Source organism: Struthio camelus, chromosome 2 (genome assembly GCF_040807025.1).
Source record: "Struthio camelus isolate bStrCam1 chromosome 2, bStrCam1.hap1, whole genome shotgun sequence".
NCBI classification, from domain to species: Eukaryota; Metazoa; Chordata; class Aves; order Struthioniformes; family Struthionidae; genus Struthio; species Struthio camelus.
Genome location: NC_090943.1, coordinates 25,284,712 through 25,309,164, shown reverse-complemented (window position 1 = coordinate 25,309,164; position 24,453 = coordinate 25,284,712). Strand labels below are relative to the sequence as shown.

General features: G+C 39.2%; 1 protein-coding gene across 7 annotated transcripts in view; it reads right to left on the bottom strand.

The window, feature by feature from the left end:
* The window catches only part of ADAM22 (ADAM metallopeptidase domain 22), a 139,826-nt gene that overhangs the window by 45,140 nt on the left and 70,233 nt on the right, over positions 1–24,453 (bottom strand). For all 7 annotated transcript variants that reach the window (XM_068934735.1, XM_068934736.1, XM_068934739.1 and 4 more), the window contains exons 4-11: positions 17,171–17,253; positions 12,583–12,646; positions 11,872–11,941; positions 7,987–8,057; positions 6,514–6,588; positions 3,713–3,784; positions 2,504–2,670; positions 400–484 (exon numbers count right to left, since the gene is read on the bottom strand). In XM_068934735.1, the coding sequence (XP_068790836.1) occupies positions 400–484; positions 2,504–2,670; positions 3,713–3,784; positions 6,514–6,588; positions 7,987–8,057; positions 11,872–11,941; positions 12,583–12,642 (600 nt within the window). In that variant the 5' untranslated portion in view covers positions 12,643–12,646; positions 17,171–17,253. The remainder of the gene's footprint in view (positions 1–399; positions 485–2,503; positions 2,671–3,712; positions 3,785–6,513; positions 6,589–7,986; positions 8,058–11,871; positions 11,942–12,582; positions 12,647–17,170; positions 17,254–24,453) is intronic.

Genomic DNA, 24,453 nt, shown 5'->3' with positions numbered 1-24,453 from the left:
GATATAAGCATCTCAGATACCAGTTAAGCTTTTCTCATTTAAAGGTAATATTTTAAGGCAAAATCTGATGCAAAACGTTGTAGCTCTTTACTTCAGCGCAGCTACATAAAGGGCAAGTGAGGAAGACCAAAGGCTGGCTTAAGAACAGTAAGAGAAACTGGTTTTTTTCTTGCCATTGTGGCTGCAAGTATGAATGACAAGATCAGACACTACTGAGAAGCGTATGTGAACCCATACCTGACTTTATTCAAGCACCATTCTTTACTGAAACATTCCTTCTACGTAGCTGTACTAAAACTGCATCAACCATGAAACAGCAAGATGTTCTGAGAAACTTGTCTGCACAGATAAATTCTGTGTTTTCCACCACTTTTTGCTCTTATCGATGTCAACACCTACCTCATTCACACCTCCGCCCTTAAGCAAGGAACAGATTCCACCGGTGTGGGCTACACCACTCCGACTGCTCTGAAATCGACTCCCCCTTTGACAAAAAGGAGAAGAAAAGAAGTTCACCTCACTCAGCCCATGAGTTTTTCACCTAACCATCCCAGTATTTACCTTTCTCATCTCCAGATAAGACACCAGCATTTGCAAATGCCAATTGCCACCACCATGCTGCAAACTATGCAAAAACAAAATGTAGAAAGGGGGAAAAGATAACCGTTCACAAACCTCACATGAAAACCTTTCTAAACTGTCTCCAGAAAAGTGATACCATCTTCCCATCTCCTCCTCCGATTACCTAGTATGAGAAAGCTTAAGATGAGAAGGGGACTATTTTGCCAAATCACCCGCATCTCACCAGCCATTTGTTTGCTTACATACTACGTTAGCACAAGGACTTCAGCAGCCTGTACTGGCATGAGCTACAGACAGTGAGAGGGACCACTATGGTGCCAAAGCACAAGGCTTCTGCAGTAACGGGCAACCGGTTAAAAGATACATGTCTAGCTGGGCCACGGAGATGCGACAAAGGTGAAAGGTTTAGGTGAAAAGTTTTACCACGTAGTCTGTACTCTCTGATGCAGAGGCAGGTGAAAACTCCCTTGAATTGCAGGCAATTTAATCCAGGAGATAATTATTCTGTGAGTCTAAATCTGATGATCATGTCAGCACAAACGATTGCCAGGCACTAGACACGAAAGATACTCTCTACCACTGATCCATATCAGCTGTGAAGAGCTGATTTTTCAAAGGAAAACAGAAAAACATCAAGAAATAGAATGCAACTAGTTAATTGTGCTGAGGGCAGAAGTCCATTTGTAAATCATGTACCATCACACCAGCCAATCTGACATCCCAACTCAACAGTGCCTTACTAAAGGACGCAATTTGAGAATTTGGTATCTCTAAATAATCTATGAATGCAATACCTCAAACACCATCGTCACTGTTGCTGTCATGGTCAGTATTGGAATTAGTATTACAGTGGTATCCAGAGTCCCCATTACAGGGACATACAGGACCCTCTTTGTCATAGTTAATCCACAAACACTCAGAAAAACAGGACTTGCCCCAAAGAGCTTACAGTATAACCAGAGAAGATACACGAAAGAAAGGGGAGAAAAACTGATTCCCATTTTACAGATGAAAAACTGAGAAACAGAGGAATCAAAAACTGCAGGCACCAACTGCAGATCTCTTCCTATAAGTAGTCAATGACTGTAACTAAGTGTGTGCAAAAAAATTTAAGAGGCTGGATACTGCAGTTGAGCAAGCTGTCTCCTAGCTTAAGTTGAGTGAAAGTGAGGTTTTAAGCTACGTTTCTTCATGTAGGCTCCTAAAACGTCAGCACAGAGAGATAAGGACTCTCACAGAGCAATTCATCTGGCCTGTGTCACGTGGGTCAAAAACCTCAGTCGTGAACCTTTCCTCTATTTCTGTACACATCCTTTGTTATAGCAATCTTATTACCAAAATAATTGAGAGATTTAGAGAAAATAATATCCCTCCTAGCTCACTATTCTTGTAGTGCACATTTCTCTGAAGATTAAACTGTTTAGAGGAACTGAAACGCTTCAGAAATCTCACAGCGTGGAGGTCATTCAACAAAGTAAAGCAGGCCATATTGCGTTTTCTGCTTTTAAGCAGAAATCCTCATTGCTTTCAAAGCACACATTCTGCTTTTAAATATTACAGCAAGGCTGTCAACGCTTTATTGCAGCAGAAGCAAACCTACGACATGGAGCCGTGCATTACCTTCCAGGCAGCTGTGGCTGCGCTTGCAGAGTAGTAAATTGCACAGAATAACCAAAGATCACAGCACATGCAGTTTGTGCTTAGTAAGTTAAAACTAAAATGAGAGTAAAACCTCCAGTTGCACTGCCGAGCACTTTGTGCATAATTCTAACTCTTCTCCCACCTCCCCATCAGCAACAGAAATGTTTTGAATTATTGTGGATTATATACATAACAGAAAGGCGATGCAACAGCCACTTGTGATAAGCAACCCCCAAGGTACGAAAAAAGCAGTAAGAAAACATCATACGAGGTTACGTACGAAAAAAGGTGAACTGCGTCACTTTTCTCTCTGATAAAATCCCTCCTATATTTCATAAACTCACGTAGGGTCACCAAGGGGTTTTCAGAGATGGTGAACTTGTTATCAGTAGCCCAGGTTTCCATGGCAACCAATACTATCCTGGTGTTAAGTTGTTCTTTATATATCTAGTACATTAACAGAATGAACAAATATATTATGTCAAGTAGAATAAAGGTGCTTTTTACCCCTTTTCTGCAATAGCTTGCATACGTAAATACTTAGTTTGTACTAATACACGTGGTTCTCCTGTGCGGTTATATCTCCCTCAAAACCAATCAACAAGCAAAACAAAAACTAAGCAAAATCTAGATTTTTTAATAAGTTCTCTTATGCTGAAAACAGACTCCTTGCAGGTTCATAGAAAATGAAAGGCTCTATAAAGATTCATAGAAATGAAGTGTGATTTTTGCAAATGACTACAGAACCGTTTCAAACAGATCAAGGACTTGGAATTTATCTGTCTTTTATAATGTCCAGAACACCTCAGTGACACAAAAGAAATGACTTCTACTTAAAAAAAGCTGCTTTTACTTGTACATTGCCTCTTCGGTAGTACTTAACCTCATACTGGCTGACTCATGCAAAATGGGGCCATCCTTTGACTACTGGGGGTTAATAGTCCACACCAAAAGGTTTCAAGAGTGGGAGCAGCATTTTTCATCTTCAAGCAGTAGAATTTTCTGGAGAGAGGCATAAAAGCCTCATTTGATCCTGATTTGATTCATGTGAACTCATTTGATTCAGCATCACAGCTATAATCCACATAATCCATCTGCATGGATTGTTCCTATTTTAATTAATTTACTCAAATGGGTATTTTTTGAGAAATTTTAGTGCATTCTAATTTTAGATTGTCTTTTAGTTTCAGCCACAGTCAACAAAAGAACCTGGGTTAAACACTGTCATATCTAAGGTGCTCTTCACAATTCAAATTCAAGGAGTCAATCCAGCAGGGTACTTAAATCTTTGAAGCCACAAAAAATCTCTTATCCTTTATGTTAGAAAAGAGGTTTATAGGTGGCCGACTTTGGTTCTACATGAAACTTTGTGATCTTCACATACGTTATTATTAGGTATACCATGAACAGTCAATTCCTGCAATTATCAGTAGGATAATCATATGACTCATCTGACAAGTAGAAAAACATTTAGTTGAGTGATACTTACTAAATCTGCCATGTTGACAACTGATTTAGCATAGCTATTTGTATGGCCAACTGATAGGCGGTGCTTTTTACACTGTGAAACAAACACAGGCAAGTTACAAACACAGATCTTAGAAAGAACCTACTTAATTTCCAAAAAAGCATGGAGTAAAAAGCAACTGTATCAACAGTAGAGCCTCTCTGCAATGCCGGGTCTTCTGCGCGAAATGTACTGTTAGTAAGCGATAGCAGAAAATCACTCAGAAACGCACATTACCAACGTGCTTCACAAAAGCTACTGTAAGGATCTAGTCATTAATGTTTGGAAAGTACCTTGAGATCTTTACTGAAAAATGCTATAGGAGCAGGAACACATTATTCTCTTCACTATCTTTATTACTGGCATTTAAAAAGTAATTTCCAAATGCCAGTACAGAAGTTAGCAACACAACTTCCACAGCTGAAATTTCTTCAGAGCTGTTATGCCAACTTTGCCTGCATCCATGTTTTAATTTATGAGACCTTATTTTTTTTCCAGTTCTTGTCTCTCTTAAGTCTTCTTTTGGGTTTCTTCATTCACAATATTATATTGCAGAATTCCACAGAAACTGGTGGCATCTGCAGTGGTATCTTTACTGAAATCTGTATTACACTTCTATAAAGAAGACATTTTACACTGCAGATAGCTTTCCAGGTACTCCTATCTATCTGTTGAAAAACAGTTATAAATGAGCACCAGGGGAATAAAAGTGTCAACTATCTTAGAAGAATTTAAGACATAAAGGTAAAGATTTTCTGAAGTGTTTAATCACCTCGGACTCCAAGAAGCTTGACTTTGGAGGCAAAGCGCTCGATAATTTCTAAAAGTTAGGGTCTTTCAGTGCGTAAGAGGAAGAGGTAGGCAGCAGGGTGGTGGAAGAGGCACGCTTTTCAGCAGGAAGGGGGAAAAGCACCAAGAACAAGGCGTTAACGAAAAAGTTACACTTAATAAGATAGCAGAAGGACTGTGAGGAGAAAAATGGCATAAAGAATGAAATGAAAGATGCACAATATAAATAGAAAATAAAAGCACAGGAATGAAGGAAAACACGTATACCACTCAAGTCTCTACTAGAAAATAAAATCACAGCCTTCAGGCCTCCAAGCTTTTTTAAGCATTTTATGGAAATGCTTTAAGTATATCAATTGCTTGATCTGCACTCCCTGCAACCCTGAGGTCTCGCCCATGACGTGATGGGGCTGAATCAGCCGTTTCCAATGAACATGTTTTCTGGGGAATATAAGAAAGGGGTTTCTCAGGCAACAAGCACATGGAGGAAGAGAGGCCCTGGAACCCCCAGATGAGGGCTTTTTGCCATGTCTGAAGACCATCTAGGAAGGAAGAATGATCCAACCTGCTCCAATGGTGACAACCTCCTGCTGTCTCTCCCAGAGGTTCCCTAGAGCGGGAGGATGCTGTGTGCCTACACCCACTCTGCGCACCTCTGCAGGGCTTCAGCTCCATGCTGAGCGCATCTACCGCCACATCTACCGCACAGCCACAGAATAATCCAAATGTACATGCACACTAGCCCCAGCCATGGGGAAAGGAAAAAGGCCAGAGAGCATGGCCCTTCCTTGTCACTGAGGAAAGTATGCGGCTTATCTAGCCACAGATAAGCCACAGATGAGTTAGTGGCTTATCTAGCCACTAACATTTGCTTCCGAGAACTCTCTCTTTAGTGGACTGACTCTCACATTAGCAACAATTAACCAAAAGTACGAAGTGTTGCCCTTGGGAGGAAATCAATGGGCAAATTGTGGCTTCAGGTCTTCAGGCTCAAACACAACCACACCAATTCAGGGAATTCTGCATCCAGTGTTATCTACTCTCATCAACAAATTTACTGCTACATTCACCAAACCGAACTGACAGAGGAATACAATGTTATCCAAAAATTGCCCAAGGACAGTAACAGTCCTTTTAGACTCGAATGTCTATTTTTGTCAGTTTGGGTATTGCTTGAGAGAAGCTGCACATTACAGAAAGGGTACATAAAATCTATAATTGAGTTTAAAGTCATAAATGACCATAAAATCATCTAATGTCACCAGTCTAAGGGGCATCACCAGTCTCAGAATTTATCCAGTTCCTTCATTATTGGATCCCATTATTTCTGTTCGACACAAACACATCTTCCAGAAATGCATAGCCTTGTTTTGAAGATTGCAAAAGATGGGAGAATTCAGCATTTTCTTTGATACTTCTTTCACTAATTATTAATCACCTTTGCTGATTTAAATCTGCACCATACCCCATTTGAATGTGCCTGTTTTTTCTTGTAGATTCTAGTCTGTCTTAGGTTTCTTTCCACCACATTAAATAGCTTATTTACTTTCTCCCTGAAAAAGTGTAAGTTTAAAAAATAATTTTTTCTATATTTACTTGGACATTTCAAAAAATCCAGTGCTACTATCTATCTCCCCATTGTCCTCAAAGCTGTACAACTACATTACTGTTTGTTGAGTTACTATAACTGAGACAAGTGCTCAAGAAAGCCAGAGAGAAAAACCATCAGCTTAAGAGTCACACTGATATTAGTCACCTTATGACACAGAGTTCTAATTTACAACCCTCCTTTCTGATACTGAGGTTTGCATCCGGTCGCAGAGAAATTACCTTGCTGCAACTTCAATGGCTAACATGACCATCATCTGTTGTCTTAGGGACATCCTGAATTCATTCTACCCATATGTTGTTCTTTATTGTTCATACTTTATAGGCAAACTAAGATAATTTTTTGTTATTGAAAAATGTAAGATATTGAAGCATGCCAGTCTTACCATTAGATGATCATTTACAATCATTAACTCAATATATTTTGTTTCCTCTTCAACTTTACGTGGAATCTGGCGAACCTATAGATAGAGCAATATCTTCAGAAAACAAACTTCTCTTTTTTTTCCTTAATTCTGTTCTTAGATATGGATAATACTTCCGATGCTTAGTTACATCATTAAAAAAAAAATCTTAAACGTTCCCTAAAAAGACAACCGTATGTCAAATTTGTCTGGATTAGCAGGCAGTAAAAAATGGGCCACGCACTTTTATTATGTAACTGGTTGGGATATTTTGTGGAGGGTGAATGAGAATGAATTAGATTTTTTTCTAATGTATAGTCTCCAAATTTCACTTTTTCTAGCACATTTACATAACCTTGAACAATGAAATCAAGTCTTTTACCACACCTGACCCTCCATCTTAGCTTTTTTAAAGGAATCCCCCATTGGGCCTCTCTCTAAAAAATGGGTTGTTTCAGTAAAAAGCATTAAACGCTTTTACAACGAAAAGGAACCACTCTGACTTTTATACTAAAAAATTCTTTAACAATTGTATTTTTTATTCACGTCCTGCATGAGTCACACACTGAACACAGTACTCATCTCAGTGTCACATTTACTTTTAGTTTAGAAATGATTATGACTGCTTCTCCATGAGGTCCTTGTCTTCCTGGCTTTTCCAGGACAGTCACCTTCCTCTCCAACTGCTCTCAGTTTTTCATCTTTGTCTGCACTCTTCAGAACCCTTTAACTGGCCCTGTTTAGACTTGTACCATCATTTGAGCTCTAGTCCTAAAATGCAAAGAACTGTCGCTATCTTTCCAGCGTAAAGATAAAAATCTGCAGTTAATAGCTCCTCCCTTTAATAAACAGGAATTGAACACTCAATTTATAATATTTATTTAAATCAAAGTCAAGTGAGATAATGTAGCTACTTGTCAGCATTACAACATAAAAGCTATTTGTAAATGTTTCACTAATTGGGATTTTCGGATCCAACCCTATATTAAAACCGATGAAAAATATTTTAGCTATTTTTTTCATATGCAGTTTAGCAATGTAGATAATTTTATCATGTTGATAAAAACACTAATTTTGAGATTTAGCAACAGAAGACTACATGGAGCTTAGGGGAGGAACTGCCACGTGGTTTTACAAAAATGAGGGTGAGGGGGCTGATCTTGGCAAGGCGTGTGTCTTGGGGTATCCAGTAATTCTCTTGAAATTGACATTTTTCTTGCTGCTCATCATTGAGGAGGGGCTTAACTCTTAAGGTAAGTAACGTATCGGAGAATCTAGCATTATATTTATATATGTCCAACATTCAATGCCCCTTTTTGTAATAGCTGTATTGATATAGAGAGACCTCATGCCAAACCAGAAGCGGCAGCAGGACTCCATCTGGAAGAATTAACTTAGCAGGCACAAAACAAATATAATGGCATATTATTTATAAGCGAGCATATTGGCACATACCTGCCTTTTACTTCTTTTGTGTCTTGGCTTTACAACAAACTTCTGTGACGTAGTATTCGCTTGCCAGAATTCTAAGCAGAAAACACAGGCAAATACGTTGCATGTTTACAAAAACACAGCCCAACAATTACTGACCCTGATGTAGCACATTCTTCCACGGATCAGATATGATAACAACTCCTCTTTTCAAGTTTCCAGCTAGAAAGGAGGTAATGTTAGAGTTGCTTCTCAGTGACATGGTTCTTATTAAAAGCACTACTAGTGGTAATCTAGGTCTGCTAAAACAGATGATATGTGGGTGTCACGCTTCAGAAAGCATAGCAGATGTTCTAAGACAAAACTTCACCAATACTGTGGATGTAATATTATTAGCACAGTGCTTCTAGAGAATGAATCATATTTTCTGCAATTCAGCAGACATTCACAGAGTTATTGCAATAGCTACCTAAATTAATAAGAAGAGCACAGACAGCAGAATTAATGCTTTAAGATGATTATATTCACAAAGTAAAACATGTGAGAGTTGGGAGAAACCTTATGGGATTTTGGCAATGCTCACTGTCAATACAGTATTCCTCCCTGCTAATCCCTCTGTGTCTTTAATTTGTTAAACCTCTAATCACAAGCACCAAGTAGTTTATTCTTTTGCCAAATCCTTTTTGCCAAATCTATTACCAGTCGCTCATGGAAGGGCACATGAAAGCTGAGCAGAAGACAACACTTGTTCTCACTCTTTTAAATGTCCATAATGTACTTTTCCATCTTTAATTTTAGATTCATATTCTTTGCCTTGCTTTTCTCTACACAAGAGAAATGTCTTTCCTTATCTTGCCTAAACATGTTTATTACTCACAAACCCCTACGAAGATCTTTTTTTGAGATGCATAAATTGAGTGTTTGCAGTTGCTTATTTTATAGCATGTCTTTTTCTTTTGTCTAGTTTACCTCTTTTGTATTGTCTCCAGCTTTGGGCATCCTTTTAGTGTCTACGGGCAGAAAATTGCTTTCAATATTCTGGAGTGATTCTACCAATGCTGCAGAGAAGTAAACAGTCCTACAGGAGCTGTGTAAATTAAGGAACTTCCAAATCACATATCTTGTTCACAAATTTGGGTTGTGTTATATAATCCTAAATACTTCAGTTTCACTGGTGACTACAGTAAGTTTCTTGCAGCTCCACCTCCCATCATGTAGTACACGAACTATGGAATTCTGCATGAGGTTCAAAGAGTAGGATTAAAACCAACACTGATTAAGAACTTAACAGGCCTGCCATACCAGCAAGGCTAATTTCCATGAGGTAGAATTGCACATCTGACAAAGCTTTACCAGACATGAATCACAGAATCACAGAATGCTTGCGGTTGGAAGGGACCTCTGGAGACCATCTCGTCCAACCTCCCTGCTCAAGCAGGGTCCTCTAGAGCATATTGCCCAGGATCGCATCCAGGCAGGTTTTGAATATCTCCAGCGAAGGAGACTCCACTACCTCTCCGGGCAACCTCTTCCATAAATGAAGTTGTATTCTTAACCAAGAGTGGGTAGTTACTTATAATACAAAACATGAAAGGAAAATATGGGTAACTGGTATTCTTTTGGCTAAATCTTGGGGATTATACTGCCCTTTTGATATGTAAAATGTGCAAATATCCTCCTACAGAGGGGTGTGGACAACTGCAGTCACTATGCTTAAAATTGTTTTCATGGTGCTTTACACCCATGAGGAGCCATCTGAGAACAGTTACACTAGTGCATTTGTAGCTTTTCTTTACAAAACAAACCTAAAATAGATTAAATCACACCCCAAGGCCCCTATTTACTGCTTAAAGGCCTGCAAAAGTCCAGTCTCTAGAGCTCACAATGAAGGAAAATTACCTGAAAATCTTCTGACATATTTGTTCTTGTTTATGCTTTATGTGTGTTGACTAATTTAGCCTGTGTACTAGTGCCATGCACCTGACTGTCAACCTTTCACTTTAGGTTTTATATCATTTTTTAAAAAGTGGCAAAAATACAGCTTTTTAATCAATAAATTAATATAGCACAACATTGGTATAGGATCTGAAATAACTTTGCAAACAAATGCAATTGTTTTACCTACTCTCACAAGTCAGTCATCTCTGGAGGGGAAAGAACATTAACATCAACACATTATCACACGTTAACACTGCACTATAATTCACAAGCTGAATGAATTCACTCAGGGTGCATTTCCAGCCAGGGACCCTCAGGCAAAAGAACAAGACCAGCAAAATCACAAAGAAAATACAGACAATTGAGAAAGCCTAGCTGAAATGTTCACAGGAACATATCACCTTAAAAAAGTGTAACAACGATTTGAGCGACCCTAAAAGAAAAGGGCATCTATTATGCATTATTTGAAAAACAACACCTTCAGTAATACAGTGTTGTCTAAGGCCATGCCAGGGCACTATGTATCTCCATAAAGATTGTGAGGACAAAATACAATCTACTAAATTACGAAGTCAAAGTCTCCAAGTATGCCAGGTTATCCACCCGAGCTTTCTTTATTTAAAGTCCTCATTACCAGCAGTCTGCGCAGCAGGTTGGGGGAAGAACAACAGACCACACGTGGACACAGGGGAAAATAGGTGATAAAGAAAGTGGTAGTGCTTATTTCTCTCACCTCTGCAGCCATGGCTACACGAAAATTAGGAGGGATTCCTAATGAGGACATCACCCACAGCACAAGCCTTTTGTCCTGACCTCCACCCTAGTGCCTCTTCCACCTTGTCTAGGCAATCATAAGCAGAAGATGTGAGAGACCAAACCGGGATATTTGCTTTGTTTAGACCCAGGAAGACTGCTTCTCCAGGACTGAAATCAAGGTGGCCCAAATGTAGCTATTTCCTGTGTTTTCCCTCACTAGCTCTCTGAAGGATTCTACTTCGCTTAAAAACTAACAAACCCATACACATTGCTCTCCAGGGCAGGACCAATCTACGCGCAATGCCCAGCACAGGAAGATTCCAGTTCCGAGTGCTACCATAGGACAAATATTCTGTAATGCAAACACTGGACTCCTGTAATTCTACTTTAGTCTATAGAGGTTTCTTCCCAAATAATAGTTTCTTTGAAGGACAGATTCATTTATCTAGGATACACTTTGTAGAGCAGGAAACCACATCTGTAAAACTGACAAATCCTTGACAGAATGGGGGTATGCCACAAATACTGCAATTTTAGCTTCAACTAACAAGCCAGCCTCTTACAGGCAAAATTTATTTTTTTAAAAACCTCTTCTCCCTCCATACACAACGTTTGTAAAGTAACATGGCTGTGGGATTCATCAGTACAAGTGCTTAACATCACTTCCAAAGTCACTTGCAACGAAATGCGTGACCCACACTGCAGCCCACAATGTGAAAGATACTGAACAGACTGGAGAAGAGAGTGGCACAGAACAGCAACAATATTTGGCAAGTTCCTGTCTCCTAGACTCACGCTCACACCATTATACTCACCGTGCACCTCAAAATGGGAAAAACTCATGCAGAGTTATCAGCCATTGGCAACGTTTTTCCATCATCATCTTCCGGCTACCTCAGCCCTTTCTTTTCTACCTCTAATCGTACGTAACAGTCCACAGACCACAATGCTTGTTAAAAGAAACATACGTCACAATATGAAGGTATAGGTGAGGTTTGATTCATGAAGTTAAGGGGTTTTTTCAGTGCTTCAGGTTTTTTCCAGTGCTTTCAGGGTTTCAGATTCATTTTTTTCAGTGCTTTTTGTTTAATCGGAAAAAAGCAGCACTATACAGATACACAATACATTGTCAAGAAAATTAACAATCAAAGATGATTAACAAATCTGACCATAGATTAAAACAAGACAATAGTCATGAATATTAACAAATCATACCAGACGGCAGGTCATCCAAAGGAAATTCAAACAACTTGGATTTGTAAACAGAGTGGAAATGGAAGTCATCCTGAAACAGTAAACAGTTGCATGTATTAAATTAATCCATCTCATGAGAATTAGGAAGACAGTTCTAAAGGGGTTCTTGACATCAAACAACTACATTAGGGAAACTGCAAGCTGCAAGGCACCATTTTCATAGATTCTTCTCCTTCTCTCCACTGTGATGGGATCACTAATGCCATGATTAATCATGTTTTACTTGGCATGTGTGAGTACATCAAATGGAGTCAATGAGCATCCTTAGAGCTCAGAAGCTGAACTTCAGTGAGCGGCTGAGGGATATCATCAGTGAGAGCAGTACGAGAGGTATGGAACAAAACTGGTGCAGAAAAGTGAGAGAGAAGGAGAGAAGGTATTCGCAGGTATTTTCCTGTGGGCTCTGAGGAACCCTTACTGTCCGATGTTGCACTATTCTGAATCAAAATGCTACAGGGTATACACAAACACACACGCTACTACCTAACTTCTGTAATTCTCCCCCTGCTTTCCTGGAACATACATGTGCTGATGTATGGCACTCAAATGCTAGGAATATGACTTAGGAATGAGGGGATGGCTCTTTGGTCTCAGCTCCTCGTGCCTAGTCTATACCCATTAATGTATGCATTCAACAAACAACACAGCAGGACTATTAGAAATTCTACTTACATCTGAAGTGTAGTTTTCATCTGGCTCAATAAGGTAAGTATGATTTCCATCATAGAACATCCCACTGTTAAGAGCAGGAAATGTAAATACTGGTTTAATAAATAAACATTAGTAGAACACTGAAGTAAGTTTAGTAAGCTCATATTTAAAAATTCAAATATTTTGAAAAGGAAGAAGTTCAAACTGTTTCAGGAAACGAGTGTGATTTTTTTTTTTAAAGAAAAATATTCTCTCCCTCAGGCATATAAACGCTCCTTTCTTCTCCAAAACACCCCTACAACACACACAAGCACCAGGAAAATTGGTTAATTTAGACAAGTCCAAATCTAGTTCAGAGCTTCCACTCCCATGCAAGATAGACCTAACTGTGACAGACCTGTCCTTTAGGAATACACATACAGAGGTTTTGGAACATTCTCATAGCTTTCCCACAAATGAAAAATACTATTACATTGAATTGATTCTTAGATTTTAACATTTTTGATGAACCCTTTCCTCAGTGAGCTCCTATAATACCAAGTACAAAGGGGATAACAGGCTGTTTTGGGCATGTCAACAATAATGACAGGCAGATGACCCTTCTATTAGTGGCTATATATTATATCAACATGAATATTATGAGATGTCTCATGATCAGGAGATGAGAAACCCCATCAGACAGGCTTCCAATGGATTTTGGTGAAAATGCTGATACTGAGGATTATGCCTTCTGCCATAGTCATGGTCCTGGTACAGAACTCAAGGGCTCTTTCTTAATGGCATAAAAACTTCTCAACCACAGAAATCTGAAGATCATGCATGATATGCACACTACTATGTATCTTGGAAAATCTGCCACTTTGATAGCACACACACAATCACCAATTTTCCATGTTAAGTTCCAACACACAGTTCAATTCTAAATGAAGAACAAAGTAAAGTGTTAAGACATCCTAAATAGATGAGGATAGCCTGAAAAAGTAACACCAGATGCTTTTGTATTACCACTTAAATGTACAGCAAATACAAGGTCCACTCCTGCAATGATATTTTCTGTCAAGGGCTACCTTAAAAGAGTTTTGGTAAGGTTTGGTTTTTAACGTAATGCAGGATTCATGAGTATGGGTCACACACTTTAAAAGAAAGCGTTTATAGAGATATTATTCTCTAAGACCATAAAACAAAAGGACATTTCTTATATCACTATCATTTTCATCTTCAATTAAATCAGCAGTTTTGCTTTTACTGCAGTGACATGCATGGTTGAGATTAGGTTGTACGTCCCCTTTAAAGTGCCAGTACTAAAGGGTTTTCAGCTTGGCCATAAATATGAGCTGTAGGTTCAAACTTGGCACATATTCACAAGATCAGTAAGAAAGCAAAATTATTTATTTATTTACTGTTTCACAAATATTTTGGCATTAAAAAGCTGCCAGAATTGTCAACAACACACACAGATACCTTTTTTCTTTTTTTAATCGGTAACTGGTTTTGGTTATGCACAGGACTAGGTTCGATAAGTAAAATACCAACTTAATAGTTATGAATGCAGTGTTCATTCCTAGAACACAGAATATATTCTAGAAAATAGAATATTCACTCCTATTCCTAACTATTAAGAAATATAAGCACATATTAAGCTTGTAAACTATTACAGTTTTTCATAGGCGTGTTTCTCTTAATATTATTCACTTACAGGGCTAATCATGTAGCTTTCACAGAAGTACATTTGGGTACTGAGTATATAATATACATCAAATACTGTCTTGAGTATATCTACAATTTAGAGCTGTGTCACCTTTCAAACTACCCATGCCTATTCTCTAGAAATAAAGTTCACATTGCTTAAAATAAATATTCTAACACCTGCTGTGCCTCTCTGCCTGGAAATAAAATGAGATTTGGGAACATCCTGCAGCTCTTCATCAAGCAACACTTCCCTCTCGTCGTAAGCACAGTCTGCGAGACAGAGCACTGTCAGTAAAGGGCTTCCTGTACAACCCCTTCACCTAGCAGCACTGACCTCTCATCAAGTCACTCAATGGTAGTAAGAATAACCGTCACAGCCAACCTACAGATCTGACTTGCCCACTTGACAACTGACTTCAAGCAGCTATGCTCTGTGAATGAATCGCACCTTCATGGAAGTGTTAGAGAGAAAGCAATAGTAAAATATAAGCCACTTAAACACCCAAGTTTTGATTACATAAAGTCTTCAAACAAACAACTTTGCAGTAATGAAAGTCGAATTTGCAGTTGTAACAGCAGTTTTTACACTCACCACCAGTGGGCAGCAAAATCCTAGAAGAATATTCAGCTGGTGTCCGCGTAACAGGCCTTGAAACTCAGAATTTTCAATCACACCTGACTACAGCATATTTATATCCTACCTACTAGTGTGTTTTGCTTTTAAAGCATTTTTCTGTTAATTCATGGGAAACTTTGGCTACTGCATATCCCACAGAAAAAATCCTGGCTAGCCTGGAGTTAAAGTTGCAGAGATGTATTTTTCATTAGTGAAGTTCTCAAGCTGAGAAGAAATTCATAATTGTAAGGTTTGTGTCACCCAGATGCCTTATTAATTTAACTTATAAAAGGGAGACCACAACACAGACATTACCAACTGAAGAACTCACCATTTATGATTAGTTAAACACATGTAACGTTATCTCCCAGAGACCTGTACCAAAAATTCAGCTCTTACTGGCCAAGTTCTAGGAGTACTAATAAGTAAGAGAGCGGATTAGCATGAACTTTGGGAATATGGAGCTTGTTATTCTGTTAAAAGCATCTGCTCTTGTCTTATGCTCTTCCCAAAATTCAAGAAAGCTAAGCTCCTGCCCCACCAACTCTATTAGGAGGTAGCTCTCCTCAGCTTTTTCTTATTCCAGTGAGACACCTGAAAACGTGCTTGCAGTTAAGGAGATCTGACTGTGGGTGCAAGTTGGTAGTACTTAGTTAGCATCTGAAACCAACTGTGGAGGAACTAGCTGTAATGATGGAGATGCACTGTCAGAGAATCTGAGTTTAATATAGCTCAGAAAAGCATTACCTTCTCATAGTGGATCCCTACCAGCCTGCTATAGTAAGCTTCATGTTGTATCTTACATGAGGGATGACTCTGCTGGAACTTTATTGCCTCAAAAAAAGAAAAAAGATACCTCTCAAGGAAAAGCTTAATTATAAAGGAAAAAAATCTACATCGGTCATCATATATCTGTGTTGGAAGGGACCAGTTTGAACACTGAGCAATTTAAGAATACAGAGCAGCATGAGGGTCAGTCTTAAGGATGAACCTCCAAAAGGAGGCCAGAAAAGAATATATGCAGCCTCTTCTTCCTTTCCTGCATTTCCTCCTAGGAGTTAGCAGAGGTTAGGCGATTGCAAGCCAAGACCTAATGGATGACTGCTAATGGAAGCCATGCAGTTAAACCCTCTCTGGATGCATTAGGATGCTACTATTTTTAGGCTGACTGGCTACACAGAACCTGGGCTCAGGTTTCCTGAGCTGCTCAACCTTACTTACAAAAGAGAGAAATACCGCTCCAGGTCAGACAACGAGCGCAAGAATGACAAGTCTTCTGCACACATTGTCCCCCTTCCCAACAAAGGAAATACAGATATAAATGAAATAAACTACTTAAATACATATATTTATATGGCTGATACAGAAATCATGGACCATCCGGAGATAGACAATAATAAGGTGAAGAAGATGACATTGGCTAAGCTCTGCTTCATCAGAAAAAAGCATAGCTCAGGTAATCTCCGCACTCAGGCTCACTTGCTGCTATTTCTCACACGACCTTTCAAGCGAAGGATGACCTCAGTATCAAAAGTGCTGAGATCTTGTAATTCTCAGAGTCAACAGACACTAAAGTTATTTGGCTGCTCTGAAAACCTGAGTAGCAATCTTTTAATAATGCCAGAAGGAGACAGCGCCAAAAGCCGTACCATCCACGTACAGCTCCCTGTAACCTTCGGTTGACAGCAGCTTTAACTATTTTATCACTAAAATGGTGTACTTTTTCATTATTTACTGCCAAGTTTCTCATGCTTTCTTCCACATTTTCCAAGATTTGAGTGCATCAAAAGTATGTTCCCCATATATACAGCTTAAGACCAGCACTTCCATGAAGAAAACGGATAGGACTAGAGAAATTCTAAATGGACACACTTTGCTTTGTAAATACAGTCAGAGTAGAAAATAAAGATAAAGCTTGTCATTGTAGTGACAAAAAAGAATACAATTTTCAAATGCCTCAAATCAATACTGACAGTATTTTTTGTTACAGTATTATTTATTTTTGAGGAATAGGATGTTTTCAGTTACTTTTACTCTTGTTTCTCTATAATAATTTTTTTTGAATGACACCTGCCTTGCAATCTCTGTCTTGCGTGCTTGGTTGAAAAAGAAAAGAAATTTGGGTGCTTCTACAGCAAGAATTTACAAGGTTCAAATTAAGCCCACACTTTCAAAAGATTGTTGAGATACTTAATAGTGGTTGCAACCTAGTAAGAAAACAAATAGTACTTATTTTACTATAAATAGCTTTATTTTGTTTAAAAGACTAAGCAAAGCACAGTAAAAAGAAAACAGCAGACTTACTGAAGTCCATGGCATGTTGACAAGGCAACAAACGATACAGGATTTCCTCGAATTTGTCCCTGATAATAGCAATGTTCTCCCCCCTGAAATTGAAAATTGAGAATGTAAATCCACAGGATGTCCCATACTATCACAGTACGTCTTTTCCAACATTGTTTTTTCATAATTACATTGCCAACCCACTGATGTGGCATGCAGAATTCACTGTCATTCACAGGGGGACTCATCTCATCAGCTTTTGGCTACCTACGAGTTTGGTATCTAGTCTAACATAGTTCTTTTGACACCTGCTATATTGAATGGAGATATGTATCTTCAGTCTGCGATCCCTTGCATCCTGAGACAGACTTCTGAGGTAAAAGGGTCCAGAAGTGCCCATCTTTCTTCACTCACTATGAAGAGAGCTTGAAAGGGGTGGCTTAAACTAGACACCTGGTCTGCACATGGCTATGTTGGATGAGATGAACTCTAGCTTGCAGGTCCAGCAATTCCCTGCTTTGGGGGAGAAAGGTAATAATATTCGATTAAAAGAAAGAAGTACTCCCTAATGCTTTAAAACTAATGGAAACGTTAAAAAAAACCAAATGATATAGGAATACAAATAAAATTAATATCTGCCTCTTCTCTTCTGCAAATAAAACATACACTCTTCAAAACAAACCCAGAAGCCCTTACTTACCAAATCCTCCTCCTTAGTTTCAGAGAAGTCACACCTATAGCAGAGTGAGCCCTACTGTACATGCACTGACTGTATTCAGTGTTGCACAATGTAAATATTTGGATACACAATTAGAAAAATAATTCAAAGGTCCTTAGATTCTTACTTCCACCTTGCCCTGCAGAGAAACTTAACTATTAGTGGCTTGCCAAACTCAGCAATACTATTATTGCTCTACCGTTGGTTAAAGAACTATTTAAAAAGAGAAAACTTTCAATGTTTAATTTTTTTTAATAGCAACACTTTAATATTTCTATTTCCTACTACCAACTATTAGCCCACAAGTAAGAAAAATCTACCTAGCCTAATATACCAAGCCATGTGAATATTTATGTCCATTTACAGTAGGGAAAGGCATTATAACTACCGCTTTTGCAGAAGCTGGTAGTCACTTGCGTAACTGAAGGATGCACAGCTAATGGCCAACGTAGCTGCTCATTTTAAACATATGATATGCTCTTGCCACATGCTCTTGGATGCTGTCGGATTTTTTTTTCAAATACAGAAAATATTTTTTAACCAACACCAAAATTAGGCAAAAAAAGCATTGATTATGTTGGTAGTTTTGTGTTTTGATCACAAAATCCTGCTTCTGCTTTATGAGGTGTGCAAATTATTTTTGAAAGCATCTACTGGTTCCAGGTGCCTCCACTTTAAGGTGCTCTCCTGGAGATACGGTACAGGAGTCTGTTTTTCAGTGCTTAGCTACTCGCAGTTAAGGAGGTCTGCTCTCAAGCTGGCCACCAAAAATCCTTGGCCCCTTCTCAAGACCTTCTCCAGAGGCTTCGTGCACGCGAGGCTGATGGCGAGCTGCCATGCTGCCGCTCGTCCCAGCGCACTGTGGGCAACGCTGCGGAGGGGCAGCGCTCACCTCCCGGGATCCATAAGGGCAGGTGCGACAGAGAAATGCAACATCCGATCCGACGGGCAGAAGGCCTCATGCTATTTGGCAGGCTTGCTGCTTTACTGTGTGGCGAGAATCCCTGTGGCTTATCTTCTGTTAAAAATATTTTACCCTTCTTCACAATTCGTTCCATCTCGTTATTTTCTCTGTTATTTTACATACCAATTCTTCCTTTCACTTACTGCAGTAATCACTTACAACAGCAACCTCCATCACCTATCCACCTCTACCCTTTCTTCTCTATGTATCTTAGATACAAAACATCTTCACCAAACTAATCGTATTCCCTATCACTCATTTTCCTCCGTTTTATTCTCCTTTTTTATACCTACTTACTTCCTGTATCTTCATTACTTTAAGCTCTGTTGATTTCTTTTGCTTAGGCTTAGAATGTCCACCACCATAGGGTCCCACAATTCTTTAGGGCTTTCAGGAGTTTCCAGAAAACATGAATAAAAAGTAAATAAAGAGACAATCCAGTAATTTAATAACAAAATAAATAATCAAACTATGTGGATTAGCTAAAATCTTATTTTATGAGAAACAAAATGCTTTCTGAAAATAACTCTTGCAGTAATATTTCTGTAAAAGATATAGGTACATGAATAGGGAATAATATTGAAAAAACTACTGATAGAGTTGTACAGAATTCTATCTGTAGGAGGATTTTGGAGTAATTAGTCAGATTGGTTTGTCCTCATAAAATGTAGTTAATATGTATCAGAAATAGAATTCAGGCTCCAACAGCTTGCAAAATCATGTCTTTGTAACCAGGAGGAACGGTTTTTTATACTAAGAATCCAAGCCTATGGCTGAAAAGTGTTTTGATCTTCTTAATGAGAATTAAGTAAACACCCCATGATAGTACTTCTTAACTTACTCCATAATAAATCTATGAACAAAGTTTTCTACATACGTATCTAGGAAAGAAAAATATAAGAAAAATAGCTTTAAATTCTTGCTTAGGAAAAACACAACTCAGATACACAAATTCTGTTCTATTTAATCAAATCAAATCAATTCAGCTCATTGATTTACTGAAATTCCCGCTAATTCAGGCAGAGACAGAAATGTAACTGTGATCTCAGTCTCAGGGACTCATCCTCACCAATACAAAGCGTTTATTTCTATATGTTAACCTATGGGTGATATCTTTACACAGGGACTTGCATGTTCCTATCGTGATAATGTAATTCACCTCAAACGTAAATATTAAAATTTAATGGGTTTAAATGAAAATGGCTATTTTTCAAATATCTGATGCACTAAAACTGTAAGAGAACGCTTCAGTACAAGAAACCCTACCATCAGGATACTCCTAAACTAAGTTCTGGGGTGGTGTCAGACTATCACCTAATTATCACACTCCCAGCAAATTAAAAAGAAGTGATGCAGTGAAACCATAGGGCAGTACCACTGGACAGCTCTGGAATGAGAAGTGATTGCTTAACCTGCCCTGCCAGAGCATCTCAAGTGGATAAAACACCTTAGTAACACGTGGCACGCTGTGCGGTGGGGGCAAACTGTACACTGTACCTTAGGGAGTCTGTGAGACTCAATTCCAGCAGCTCACTTCACAAAACATCTGAAGAGAGAAGAACATAAAACTATAAAGTTTGGGAGCGGTTCTGCAATGCGAGTTAGGACAACCGGGCAGACTCTACAGGTTAATGTTTTCTGTACAGCATAAGTGATTTGGGAGAGGAAGTTTCCTCCTTTGTCTCCCAGCAGTAGGGAGGTTGCTGAAATGCTTGTTGCTTCTGACACGCGCTAAAGCTCCTTTAGAGCAGGCACTGTAGTACCTGTACTACAGGAAGAATCTCAATATATATAAGATCTAAGATTACCAAAAGGTTAAATACAATCATCACAATATCTGCTTTTGCTCTGCTCTTGGAAACACTCACTGAAGGACTGGGGTTCTCTCTCTTCTCTATTTGTATCTGTAGCAGCATGACAGGAATTGAAAAAAACCAAGCAATTTCAGTTTTTCCTGAAAATATTCCAGTGCCACATGAGAATTAGACTTCTCCCATGGATGAAATTAGCACTACAATCCAGTCCACAGCATCAAGAATTTTGTCTAAAGAAAGGGCTATCAGCTTCCCGTAGGCCCTATTACAGCACTGTTACTCTCTAAAAAATAGACAGGAATTGCTTATCTCAGTGAATCAAACTTCTACATTGGCCTTTGTCAACCGCTGGACAACGGTTTCGTATTCAGACAATGTTGAAATAATGCAGCTCTTCTAATGTACACATCAGCCACAAGTGAGAGCCATATTTATCCCTTTCTTCTCCAATACTGAAACTGGCTGGTCAGAGTCCAATAGAAAATTAGGCTAAATATTTTCTATCTTGAGACAATGTCAGCTCTGTGACAATGCTTGTTATAGTCCTCCTCGCAACACACACAGACACACCCCTGCACAGCATCCAACAACGGTCTAATCCTCCTGTAGAGAAAAAAGAGCAATATCTTTGCCTTCACAAGGTGCACGTAGCCATTCTTCAAGGTGTGGTTAGCACAAGATAAATTTTCCTGAAGTCCCAGTGGCACTCATCCTTTTCCCCAGTTCACTAAGTTCTCCTTCCTTCACAAAACCTCTAATCCTTATTGGTGAATTCCAAGAGCAATATGGAAAATATGGGGGTTTAAATACAAAGTTTATTAGTTTGGGGAATCTAAAAACGTAATGATATTCTACAAAAACAAAAAACTCCAGAATGACCCTGTGGTAGGATCAATTACAACAAATGGACCATCATGCTAGGGGTCAGCCTGTGACCTGATCTTGATCTTCATGCTTAGATTAGATAATTGTAATAAAATCCTGAATTACACCTCTCTTGCCCTCTGAACTGCTATAGCTCTTTGCCCATTTGTTAGCAATGCAAGTAAATTGTCTCCATTCCTATCCCTTAAGACAGCTTATTCCTTGTCAGAGAAGCACCAACTGCTGGAGTAAACACAAAAGAGACATGCAAAACACATTAATCAATATTCAAAAAGGAGGAGGAAAATAAGTAAAGAAAAAGAGCAGCCATTACAGTTAGTAATGGCTGTGGCTCATTCCTCTCCACAGTCTCAGAAAAGAAAGAATTTGCTGACAATATGCTGAAGGTGTTTGTTATTCACCTCAGAAATACTCTGACCTCCCCAGGGGAGGAAAGTTAAGGATGCTCATTCATCTGCTTTCCAATCACCCCATCGGATCTTCAAGTAAGCATTTTTTCTGCAATTAGGAGAGGTACTTGCCATTAAAACTCATGCTACATACTGGACCTAAAATTAATAACTTCCTCTTCTGAGCAGCTATATATTCCTATTCTAACACTCATTAGTCCAAAGGAATGAAGACTGCCAGTCTAGCTCAGATCCTACTAATACAGCTCCCTCTTTCTTTGCAGCAGAAAGCTCCCAGAAGACAAGCTAACGACTAAGCTACTATGCTGTGAAGTGCCAGACAATGATCAGCTGTTTAAAGAGCTACCCATTGCGGGGTCACAAGCTTTGAAACTGCTTGCTTAATCATCACTTAGATCTCTTTCCAAATTATTGATGCTTGCGCAAGTTTTAACCCAGTGATAACTAAGACAATGCAACAGAAATATCAACAGAAGAAAATTCCCACCCTCTAGCTGATCTCCCCTCTATGGCAGCAAATGACTTGTTATGGATGAGTTTCCGTTTGTAAGGTTACTCCAAAGGGCACTTTGGCCTGTGCCACTCAAAAGGGTAGTGCAATCGCATCAAGAGAAAATCTCTTTTAGTTGCCATATGCTTCACTAAAGGAGGGGGCCCTGCTGGCATGGCTGTGCTGCCCAGCAGAGGAGCCCGAGGCAGCACAGACTTGGCCCTTACACAACTGAGTAACAACTCCAGGTACTGTTTTTTGTGGAGTAGGTTTCTGGATTTAGCTCTGTTGCACTGCAGACTCCTGAAAGCCAAGGGTTTTGAAAGTTTAAATGATGCCCTCGCTTTGCAGGACAGCTCCCACACGTAATCATATAATTGGAAGCCAAAGAGCAGTAGTGACATTAGGTGATTAGAAATTAGAATTCTAAAATCAGAACATTAGAAATTAGAAATATGATTTCTAAAATTAGAAATAAAGCATCACCGCTTCTAAAATTCACCACAAAATACCCATGTTTAAGACTGTTGGCAACATCCTTAAAAACATACGGGTGCTGACATGATGGGATTGTGTACGCAGGCAACTGACTCAAACTGCCTTACTATTTGTGACTCACGGTAAGGTCTTTCAGCAGATGGTGAATGCTATTAGCCCAGCTTCCAGAGTCGGAGGCCTATCGAGGGCTGTGTTTACTGCCCAGTAGCTACAAGGGAAGATGCTCCCTGAATTTAGCTGCAGGGTATGGATGGACAGCTCATGTCAGCTCAATGCCATCTGGTCAGGGAGCTGCCTTAGCATCTGCTTGGGAAACAGCCCCTCGACTTGCCTGGCTTCAGCCTTACAGAAAATGGCTTTAATTATCACCTGCTGAATGCAGATGAGGCAGAAGAGAACAAGGTTGGTTACCTCTTCTTCCCTACTCTGTTATCTCCAAGTTGGCTACTGTAACAGTGCCTAGTTTCTCTGAGTCACGCCACACAAGTAATTGTAATGACAGTTACTTTGCACTGTTCCTGTGTGTCTGCACTAGAGAAAAAGGAGCAAACATTTAAAGGGACTACGTAAAAAATCTTTATAACCTACCCACCCTAATCTTTCACATTAGCTCATAAGCCAACCCCAAGCCTTCAGAAGCCAAGCCGTAACCATGTGAAGTACCAGATTACTATAAACACAACAGAGAAGATGAGAAGATGGCCTGTTGGCATGTACCTACACCGATATCTATCGGTCAGAAGAAGGTAAAGCCCTGCGTAGAATGGAGGAAAACATTGATCAAAGTTCCTTATTAGCTCTTCATTACTTCTGAAACTTCTCTTGAAGTGGGAATTCCACCATATATAACACAGCGACAGTTTCGTATCTGTAGGAAACAAGATGTATCTAGAGACAGGGCTATTTACAGCAGACAAGATGAAGTAAGTAAAGATATCAAGCTAAAGCACATTAAAGTTTTGTGCGGAAGCGCTCTCTCAAACATACAGCAGCTTCAGTTTGCTTTAGCTTAATACTCCCTCAAGGGGATTAAGTTAAACCCAAAAAGGATACTTTCATTTTTTAATTAGAGATCTACAACGGTTTTAATGTACTTTAACATTACCTCTGTAGTTCATTTGCCTTAGCTATACTCAGGGTTTGCATGTAAACACGGCTTGATTGTACAGAACATTTGGGGTATGCCACTATCTACCTACTCCCGTGTACGTCGTATCTCATGGAAAAAAAGCACGTGAAGTGCACAAAGTCTGACAGGACATTTCAATGAATTCAGACACTGGACTGCTCCACTCCTGCTGCAGCAGAGGGAAACTGAGGCGGAGAGCACTCAAAAGGTGAAGTCCTTCTGGCAGCAAAAGTCACCTGAGAACTGACGTCAGTAGGTCTAGGAGTCCATCACTGGGGCCAACATCCACAAGTCCTACATAAATTTTAAGCACTTGACAGAGTTGACTTTCAGATGATTTTTTTTCCTCCAGGACTTGCTTAAATATAATTAAACAAGAGAATTAATCCTGCAAGA